General features: G+C 35.1%; 1 protein-coding gene across 1 annotated transcript; it reads left to right on the forward strand.

Moving 5' to 3' along the window:
• Positions 1–1,966: 1,966 nt before the first annotated feature.
• On the forward strand, positions 1,967–7,707 carry LOC121792106 (RNA polymerase II C-terminal domain phosphatase-like 2). Its single transcript, XM_042189913.1, has 16 exons — positions 1,967–2,419; positions 2,568–3,038; positions 3,341–3,551; positions 3,878–4,035; positions 4,124–4,194; positions 4,284–4,389; positions 4,462–4,551; positions 4,707–4,845; positions 4,998–5,272; positions 5,362–5,419; positions 5,492–5,622; positions 5,707–5,760; positions 6,163–6,259; positions 6,373–6,746; positions 6,956–7,008; positions 7,248–7,707. The coding sequence occupies exons 1-14, from the start codon at positions 2,135–2,137 to the stop codon at positions 6,561–6,563; spliced, it is 2,337 nt and encodes a 778-aa protein (XP_042045847.1). The 5' UTR covers positions 1,967–2,134; the 3' UTR covers positions 6,564–6,746; positions 6,956–7,008; positions 7,248–7,707.
• Positions 7,708–11,019: the final 3,312 nt, after the last annotated feature.

Here is an 11,019-nt window from a genome sequence, read left to right on the forward strand (position 1 = left end):
AAAATTGATGAGTCAATTATATTGAACATTTCTTAAATATATTAAGAGCACTCACAACCGAAGCTCGGAAGGAGTGTCATGCTGCTCTGCCCGCCGCGACGAGCGGCAAACTCCGTAGTAGGTAGATGTGCGGTGCCAGGAAGGGGAAGTGGCAGGAGGCCGGTTGCTCAGAGGGTCGCGTGCGTGTGAAGACGCCTGTTGCAACCTCCACAATGTGATGGGGTGTGGAGGGGGAGGGGGGTTCCAAATTTTTTATTAGGAAAATCAATATTCTATAAATACATATCATACCTCACCTTTTATTTCATCAATTATACACTATCTACATCTTTCAAATTCATTTAGCGAGCGACAAACAATGGATCTCAAGGAGATTTTCAACCACTACGATCTACGAGATGAGGAGATAGAATGGATTTTCCAAACAAAAATGTTGGTAGCATCGACCAACTGGGAAATTGATCCAAATGTTACTTTTTAAAATCTGTTCAAGAGATCGAACAAAAAATCCTTTAAAGTTGTGAGGATGAACACTAATGACTACAAAATCAATGAGACGGAAACAACTATCCACCGAAGAAGGTGAAGGGGCAAGATGCAATATTATTATGCAATTTATTTTTTAGTCAAAGTTCGTTTTAATTTTTTAGTTTTTTTTTCTATAAATATTTTATTCTTTTTGCAACAAAATCAACATAGATTAGTTTGCATAGTTAAAATTATTTTTCTATTATCCCTCCAACAACTAAGTTACTATTCCTTACGTCCTATCGAAGATGATCCATTTTACTTTTTAGTTTGTACCAATTAAGATAACCGATTATTAAAAATAGAAATATCTTTATCTTTATTTTATTTTTTTATTGAACATACAAAATAAAGTTGTGTAAAATCTCATGTCGTCCAATGAAGGAGTCATCTCCCTTTAAATGAAGGGAGTATGTATTTATTCATATATAGTATTTTATAGGTCAAGACCCAGTCCCTATTATATTATAACGTGTTAATGAAGAAAAAAATATTAGTAATACCCAATACTACTAGCTAAAATGATAAAATTTTAGGATGTGTTGATCTACATTAAAAAAATTGATTTCTTTGTACCTATGTTATTCTTTTCTCTAGGACTATGCATGTATTGTTTAATTGTATTTTTTTTATTGACATTGATAGGTCTCTTTTTCAATTAAATTAGTATAAATTTTAGTGTAATGTATTGTTCAGTTATTTTTTTAAAACATGCGTGAAAAAGAGATATTTCATCCGTTCCACAAGAATATGTATTTTTTCATTTTTAGTACGTCTCATAAGAATATGCATTTTTCAATTTTGGAAAACTCTTTTCACTCTAACGAGGTGGGACCTATTCTCCGCTAACAATAATTTAATTATTTTTTCTCTCTACATCTCTCTTACTTTACAAATTTTGCATTAAAACCCGTGCCAAACCCAAAATGGATATTCTTTAGGGACATACGGAGTATATCACAAGAATATGCACTATTTTCATATTATTGCGTCCCACAAGAATATGTCATTTTTCAATTTTGGAAACTTTTTCCTCTCTAATGAGTGAGATCAATTATCCACTAACAATATTTTAATTACTTTTTCTTTCTATTCATCTCTTACTTTATCAATTATGCATTAAAACCCGTGTCCAACCACAAATACATACACTTATGGGACGGATGTCATAATTTTTATTAAATTAAATTAAATGTACATATTAATATTGAAATATTAGTAGTACTAAAAAAGATTAATTTCTGTGGATAAACATTCCCGAAAAATGAAGAATTATCCCTCGATAAAAGTATGACTTTCCAAACACCCGGAACGGACAAGACGTGGTGGCAAATGCGTAAATTCAGTTAGCAGCAGGGCTACTTCGATAACCGCCCCTCCCATTTCTTCTATATAAAGCCTCCGCACCTCATTGTTTGAAACCGCTGTTTGAGGAGGGAGTGTGTGAGAGAGAGAGTCTCTAGAGAGAGAAAAGGTCTGTTTCAGTGTAGAGAGAAAGAGGGAATAGCGAAAGGGTCATGCAGGGGAGGAATTTCACCCAGAATTATCATTTTTAAAAGCGATATTCTAGGTTTCACAATTCGCTCTGTTTTTTCGGGAGATAATTATGAGTCGATTAGGGTTTACATCAGTGGTTTATCATGGAGATGTGTATCTAGGGGAACTGGAAGCAGTTATTTTGAAGGCCGGGAATTTCCAATTCCCCAATAATGAGATTCGAATTCATCACATCACGCCTAACAGCGACAGATGTCATCCCCTCTCTGTTCTACAGACGATTTCCTATGCCTCTGTAGTCTGCAAACTTGAGCCCTGCGCTGATGCCAATCCGAATCCCGATGAGCCGTCTCCTCTCATCAATCTCCACGCTTCATGCTTCTACGAACTCAAGGTTTCATATGTCATCCTTCCGTTTATTGTGATGGTTAATGTTGATTGTAGATATGTGTTTGTTAACTACTATTACTAATGATGCAAAATGATTAGATTCTGCAATTACATGTCTATAGTGTTGTAACGTTTAATTACTTATTGTGTAGACGGCGGTTGTGTTGGTTGGTAGTGAGGAAATTCATTTAGTGGCAATGCCTAGCATGCAGAAGAAGTTTCCATGTTTTTGGTGCTACTCAGTGCCGTGTGGTTTGTATGATGCTTGCTTGTGGATGTTGAATACCCGATGTTTAGCCATTGTGTTCGATCTAGACGAAACTCTTGTTGTTGCCAACACTATGAAGTCGTTTGAGGATAGAATCGATGCTTTGGTGGGTTGGATTGCGCGTGAGACGGACCCTATTCGGGAATCTGGGATGACAGCGGAGATGAAGAGATATGTTGAGGATCGTGCATTGCTCAAGCAGTATGCAGAGATTGACAGCGTTGTGGATGGTGGGAAAGTGTATAGGGTGCAACATGAGGAAGTCCCTATTCTATCAGATGGGATTCGTCGTGTTGTTCGGCCTGTAGTAAGGTTGCCTGAGAAAAATATTGTTCTTACACGCATTAATCCTGAGGTTAGAAGACATCTTCAATGCTTATGTATTCATGGGTTGTTACTAATTTTTTTTTGTAATGTACTCACTCCCAATTTGTCGATGCAACAGAGGACTTCTCTATTGTAAAGTTTTTTTGCTAGCCTTCATTTTTTAGACTCGAATATATGTCATTTAAGCTGCATTCCTATTGTACTCATAGCCTGTTTTGGAATGGCCTGCAGGTTTACCTATGCAACAATTCTTCTTCTGCTATAACTGCATTTCTCGTGTGATAGACAACTTGATTATAGTTTTCTGATTGTGGAAGTTCTTTTCTACAGAACCGTGATACCAGTGTGCTGGTCAGGTTACGACCTGCTTGGGAAGATTTAAAAACTTATCTAACTGCAAAAGGCCGGAAAAGATTTGAAGTCTATGTTTGCACTATGGCTGAGAGAGATTATGCCCTGGAAATGTGGCGGCTGCTTGATCCAGAAGCACACTTAATTAGCTCAAAGCAGCTACTGGACCGTGTTGTATGTGTCAAATCAGGTATACTCCATATTATCATGGGTATGAACGCTAATGTTTTACTGGTAGCACCCATTTTGAGGTCTTTAAATACTTCTAGCCAATTGATGCATTTGAAGTAGCAAAACATAATTATCCACTTGTAGTTGTTGTACTCCTTTACTTGAAAACTTTGTTAGTGATATTGCGGGATTCTGTAAATATGCATTTGGGACCATGTTTTCTATACGATTAGTTCACCTGTTTGTAACTATCTACAATTCCTTTGATGACTGATCTGATGAGTTGAGTTCCATTGTTTTACTCTTGCTACACCCATTTTAAAACTATTTAGATCTATATTTTAGGTGCTAGGAAATCTTTGCTCAATGTCTTCCAGAATGGCAATTGTCATCCAAAGATGGCGATGGTTATAGATGACCGGTTGAAAGTGTGGGAAGACAAGGATCAGCCTCGTGTCCATGTAGTTCCTGCATTCACTCCATATTATGCTCCACAAGCAGAGGTACTTGAGTTTTGCTTTTCTACCTTCTTGTTGATCACTTGCTACTTGACTGAGAGAGTATTGATGTAAAAACGTTTTTCCCATATAGATTGCAAATGCTGTTCCTGTCCTTTGTGTAGCAAGGAATGTAGCATGCAATGTTAGAGGTGGTTTTTTCAAGTGAGTGCTCTGTTAAAAGTTTTAGGGCACTACATAATTTAGTTCTAGATTTTTCTGTACTGATGTTCAATGACATCTCTGGCAAACAGGGAGTTTGATGAAAATGTCTTGACAAGAATATCTGAAATTTTCTACGAAAATGAGCTTATCAACTTACCCTGTGCACCAGATGTGAGCAACTTTTTGATTTCAGAGGTACGCGAGAATAAATTTTGTACCTCAATTTGCTAAACCAGACAATTATTAATGTCAAAGTAACTTTGTCAGGATGCTAATCTTATACCAAATGGGAATTCTAATGGTCCAGTCGCTGATGGAATGAATGGACCTGAAGTTGCACAAAGATTGCATCCTCTGGTAAATTCTTTTTTGGAGTACCATTCTTTGTTTTCCATGTAATATGTTTAACTTCTTCATTGAGGAGTATTCTTACTCTGTCCATGTTTTGTCTTCGCCCTTTCTCCTGTACACGCTAATGATCTCTTTTGTGCACTGTATCCATTTCTCTCCAGGATGAGAAGAATGGCACCCATGCTGCTTCCCTTTCCTTTGCTAATAACCTTGAGTTGAAGTCTGAAAGCTCTAAGATTCCTGTAGTATCTTCTATTGCCAATGCTGTTGGTCCAGTTACCAGGGCTTTACCTTCTGAAAGTAAGAATTTCGTTAAAGTTTCGTTTCTCAGATCTGGAAATATTGTAATTTTGGCCAACTCCTCATTTAACTATAGTATAAATTTTCTTCTTAATCTTTTAATGTGGGTTTGGTTTTCTCAAATTAACATTGTAATGGATGTTTCATTGCAGAACCCAGTTTGCTTGGCGATCCATTTAGAAGAGATAGCAGGTTTCCAATTTCAACTGAACCACCTCTATTGTCTAGATTTCCTTGGCAGGCACCAATCCTGCAGCCACAAGGTGTTCGGATAGTTGAAGATGATAATAGTGGAGGGAATTTTAGCAACCAGACTCCAGGAATATTTTCAGAATATGATCGAGGGCTTCAGAACTCATTCAGTCATGGTACTTCATCATCAGTTCCTCTGGAACTTTCGCATGTAAATCCAATGAAAGCTGAAGAGGTTGCAACAAGCTCATTTTCCTTATTCTGTATCATTGTAATGTCCTTTTTATAACATTTCTCTTATGAGTAATTTTTAATATTGTTCAGGCTAACTCAGTCTCTGACAGCCAGAAACAGGGCCCCTTGTTACCAAATCAGTTTGCAGGTGATTCTACTATGTGTGTGGATTTTGGAGTCTAGAACATTCTTTCTTAATTTTGTTATTCTCTCTTGGTAGATTATACTAAATCAAACAATCAAACTTCAACCACTGGTAAAGAGCTTAAAAGTGAAGGTGATAAAATGAACCTGTTGCCATCTTTTTCTATAAGCGTGCTTCAAGAGATTGGAAGAAGATGTAGATCAAAGGTAGACTTAATTGTTTACAATTGTATTTTATATCTATCCTCCCTTTTTCCTGGATATTTTCCCTCATACATTGCTTCTGCTCAGGTTGAATTCAGACCTGTTGTAGGTACCGGAAATGATTTGCACTTCTCAGTTGAGGTGAGTACCAAGAACAATCTACTCATATATTGGTCTTTTTTTATTTTTAAACTTGCTTCTGAAGTTTTCTTAATCACCATTCCTCTGTTTTTGGGTTATGTATTTATACTTGCTTTTGTAATTCATACAGTATCCATGTGGTCCTTTGAAGTTCTGTATTGCTTTTCCAGCTTAACTGCTTTGTAAAAATGAATTCTGCACCTCATTTACAAGGATATGCGCACTTTTTAGCACTTCTTCTGTGATTCTGCATGTTTTGCCATTTGATCCCCATATCCGATGTTGTGCAGCTTCCCCCTAAAAAATTCTCAGACTCTTGTGCAGAACATCAGATATTTTTTTAAATAAATATTTTCTTAGTACTTGGAATTTCAGAGGCTCATGGGCTGAATCATTATGTAGGTATTCTTCACTGGTGAAAAAATTGGTGTTGGAATGGGAAAGACGAGAAAAGATGCACAGCAACAAGCTGCAGACAATGCTCTTCGGAGCTTAGCTGGTAAGGCCAGTCATATGCCACTCACCTCCGTATGATGTGCTGACAAACAGTGTGTGTACCTTGATAAACTGCATCTTATTTTCTGCATTTCATGACATGTTTTGCTTTTGCAGATAATTATGCTTCTTATATTGCACCTCACTGTACCACTGTGGATAGTGATTTTGATCGACCCATTTTAGAAAAGGAAAATGGGTTTCTTTGGGACACTGCCAAGCCTGGACCTGAAGAACTGCCAGTTAGTAATGGATATTTGAAACAAAATAATGACAAGGAGAAATATGACAATGGATCCCATGGCTGATCTAATTGTTTGCTTGAGAGCTCTGTGGATGTTACAATAGTAGGAGTTGTGTTTGTCTTGTGATGAACCAGTTCTTCGAATTTTATACCACACGGTTTGGGAGCAGAAAACAAGGATTGCTTAAATTCATTGTCTCATTTCTCAGCTGGTCCACTTCAATGCTTCACAATGTTCATATTGGAGGTAAGATTTTTGGTTGTTAAGCACTACTTTACTGAATGCTATTCATGTTACATGTTTGCTAGAAATCTAGAGAATATATGTTTTAGTTTCTTGCCGAATTCTATGCAACCAGCTTGTTTTTGAGATGTCTTACAAGGTGGATTCATTGTGTTCCTTTCAAGTGGAGTTGAGATTGTTTCGTGGTGTCTTTCTTTGATGTTTGCTCACAGGTTACTTGACTGGAGCAAATCCTCGTAGCAACAACATTCTAGCTTTTTCTTAGGTAAAAATCTTTATTTTTCTTTTCTTTCTGACTTTTCCTATATTACTTAATATAAAGTTGTAAATTTATTTTCTAGTAGTTTTTTAACACTCAAAATTGGGTTTTGATTCTTTTTAAAAAAAAAATCAAAATGTGATAAAAACAAAAGGGACTGCATTTAATATACTAAAACCAACATTCATGATGTATGAATTGTGTTTCCTCCAATTTGTCCACTTACCAGTAAAGATTTGGTGCAGTGCGGAATTTCACATACAAAAAAATGCAGAGAAGTAGCCATGGTGAGGTTGAGTTCTGTCTGTGGTTTCCCTATCCCAAACATGGAGAAGATTTCTTTGATTGAGGCAAACAAGAACAGACAAACACCGAATTGTTTGAAGGTATGCCTAAGTACAAGGATTTTCACCACCAGAAAGCAAACTTGGTGTAAAACAAGTTTATACTTAACAGTCTAAATGTAGAAGCGACTCTAAGTGCACAGCATTTTTTAGATGTAATGAATTACTGGGGTTGACCTCTGAAGGAGTTGTGATTGAGTGTGCTGAATCTGATTGAATGCGCATAGGAGTCCTAATCTTAGTAAAAAGTGACACTATTAATTAAGGTAGAAAATTTTATGGATATGTACTTGCATATTATTATGATATATTGCAAGTGTATCCTTTATTTTTACTTCAACGAAGAGGAATATTTACTCAATTTAAGTGTTTTAGTTATTTGCTCAATTTTAATTATATGATTAAGATCAATTGATACTAGATGAGTGTTAATTATATGATTAAGATCAATTGATACTAGAAGCTAATGTGAGTTGCATACGGGTAATTAGACAGAGACATTGATTATAATGTGTAATCAACCGTTTAGATACTTCGAGGGAAGATTTAAACTTGTGACCGTTTTAAAAAAACTCGTGGTGACATTAAACATTGGGTGAGTAAGTAAATGAACTTGAAACCCTAGAGTCCGTTTGTTCTTATTTAATTCTTTGCCTTATTTACTTGTGTTGTGAGCGGTGACTCGTACTCTTAGCCGATTAGATGGAGAAGTGTGTTACCAACTAAGTTGCGTTTTGTTGTCTCTTAGTATTTAATTTTGCTTCCATAGTTAAAATCTAATTATTACATGTTAAAATGAAGTATTTTTTTTATTTTTGGTTGATGATTGTGCATAATCATTTTGTCTATATTCGATGGGTTCAAAAAAATATTAGCAAATTTATTCATCATGATATCAATATGTAGAGAAGAAAATTTATTTATTAGGAGCATGTGATTTGTGTATGTTATGTCTTAGTCGGGACCTCAATTGATTACAATATAAAATAACTTAATTCATTTATATGGAGTGGGATGTGAGCAATTGCTAACTAATTTTTAACAATTAGATTAGGAAATTAATATGTAGAGATGAAAATTTATTTATTAGGAGTATGTGATTTGAGTATGTTATGTCTTAGTCGGGACCTCAATTGATTACAATATAAAATAACTTCATTCATTTATATGGAGTGGGATGATATCAATTGCTAACTAGTAATATAATAATTATTATTAAATAAAATTAATGGGTATTAATGTCAATTCTTTCTTATTAAAATTATCCTAAAATTTTAAATTTACCTACATCTCCCGATTTAAATTATTTTTTAAAAAAATATATCAAATTAAAAGTAATTTTATAAGGATTCTTACGAGATTTCAATTACATATGTTTCGACGACGTTTGAATGATGATATTTGATGATTTTTATTTCAGTTTTTGTATAAATTGATAAGCAGATTTTTTATCAACAAATATATCAAAAAATCTCAATATAATGCATGTAAAATTTCAATAAAACCGTGATGATATTTTTCGGTACTTGTGTTGAAATACTCCTGTCGTTATATTGATATTTGTAATACACTATGTTGATATAAAAAAAATATGAAATTTATGATATGATAATAGAATGACGATTTTACTCTTTTGTTGAAATTTTGCCAACTATTTATTGAAATTTGTACGATTTAATCTCATCCACTTATTTTAAAATTTAAGGGTGAAGATTTGGTCTTGATTTTGAATTATTATGCTATAAGCAATATAAGAGGACCTTATAGGTAGTATCTTATTTGTAGTTACAAGATGTACGAAATAAATATAGGAATAACAATTTTATGTAATATTTAGTATTTATCAGTCAAGCAAAATAAATTATTATTTTATTTATATCTTTATTTCATTATCACATGCTCATTTCATTTGATTATACCATTATGACTCAAGTTGGTTTTTCGGTTACTGAGAAATAGACCAGTTATAAGGGTGTCTACAATATTGCAATAGCCACGCCACTAGCTCACAGCAAAAAAAAAACTTGTCTAGTCATTACAGCCATGACTCTGCCACAAAAAAACTTGTCTAGCCACGCTACCGCAATGCCTCAATGTTTTTTAATTGGACTAGAACAAAATTAATTAGACAAAAATAAATAGAATGGAATGGAATGAAAATAATGAATAGAGAATACAGATTTTATAGATGAATTAGAAAAAAAAACGATTTTGACGCCGCGGCGGTCTCACGGCTCACAATAGGCCGCCTCGGAACCGCCGCGCAATTGCGCTGGGTACTCGGCGCTCCCCCTACCGCCGCGGCGCCCCTCCGACTTGCAATAGACCGCCGTGGCTGCGCTGCGCAACACGGCGACCGCAGCGGCGATGCTATTGTTGTTACTCTAACCAATTAGTTATAGAACTGATTAATTATCCGGTCCGGTTATGGTTATTAATCTAAAGTGATTTTTGAGTTGGTTAATCAATCATTTTCGTTCCATTATAACCAAAACGACCGAATATTCACCCATAAGTCTGACCATATATTTACAATCAACTTTTTAATGATTGTAACTTTTAACACGTACGCTATTAACTTTCCCATTTAGGTCTACTTTTCTATTTATTTGGTTTTGAATTAACCATAAAAGGATCAATTGTAGATCTATAGTGCAAGGCGTGCGCGACTTGCTTTCAGATTTTGATTCGGTGGTCAACCATTTGCATAGGGAGGGTAATTTTGCTACAGATTTTCTATCTCATCACACTTATAGTTTTCCTAGAATCCCCCCTCATATGGCTTGTTATTTGGATGTTGCACTATAGACTAGGCATTTCTTATGCTCGCTAATTTATCTTTGTAATAAAAAAAAGGACTAGTTATTCATCCATTTACCAAATCTCTATTTAATCGTACCTAGAAATATAACTTTGTTATTATATAGTACCTTTATAGGTAAATAGTACGTACTTCTATAAGATTTTCTTTAAATAATTTGTGAAATTGAACTTTGTTAGTAATATAATACAATTATATTAAAATATTGACTCATGCTAATTTAGCAATCAAAAGCGTCACCCGCAAGTGTACGAGTTATGTAGCACGTGGCAAGTTGAAATTATCGATCCTCGAAGACTAAGTGCTCGAATGAATACTATGATGTAATTTCAAAAACTATTTAGACCAATGAAAGGGTTTTGGTTTTTGTTATCTAAAGATGTCAATAAACACTATTTAAACTAAATAACCAAATAAAGCAAGTAAGGAAAGGTTTTCACACAATATAGGAAAAATAGGAATATGGATCCGTTGGTATGGATCAAGGGTATCACCTAGGGATTATGCTCATCTATTAGGTCTCAAGCATGGTTAGGAAGGTCGGGACAATTGGATAGACCCCCTCTCGGGTGCATCTAACACGTTGATCAGACTCTAATGACGGAGTCTCCTCCCAACACTCCAAGTCCGACTCCCTGATTCTACGGACCCAAGCCCTCACTCTAGCTATGCATCTCTCGATCACATAAAACGCATGGAGTTGTTGATTATCTAACAATCTAATCAAGCATTTCTCAATGACAATAATTAGACATGATGTATCAAATTGGCAACCAATCAATTGGATAAAAAGAGACCAATAATCAACAAAACCACACAAGAGATAGATAAACATAATTCAAGGCTCAACCC

This window comes from Salvia splendens, chromosome 2 (assembly GCF_004379255.2).
Source record: "Salvia splendens isolate huo1 chromosome 2, SspV2, whole genome shotgun sequence".
Lineage (NCBI taxonomy): Eukaryota > Viridiplantae > Streptophyta > Magnoliopsida > Lamiales > Lamiaceae > Salvia > Salvia splendens.

Bases quoted from the DNA above. Each gene is read 5' to 3' on its own strand.
- LOC121792106 (XM_042189913.1), top strand. From the start codon at position 2,135: ATGAGTCGATTAGGGTTTACATCAGTGGTTTATCATGGAGATGTGTAT. The intron at 3,552-3,877 runs GTATACTCCATA...TCTATATTTTAG, and splicing joins TGTTGTATGTGTCAAATCAG to GTGCTAGGAAATCTTTGCTC. The intron at 5,623-5,706 runs GTAGACTTAATT...GCTTCTGCTCAG, and splicing joins GAAGAAGATGTAGATCAAAG to GTTGAATTCAGACCTGTTGT.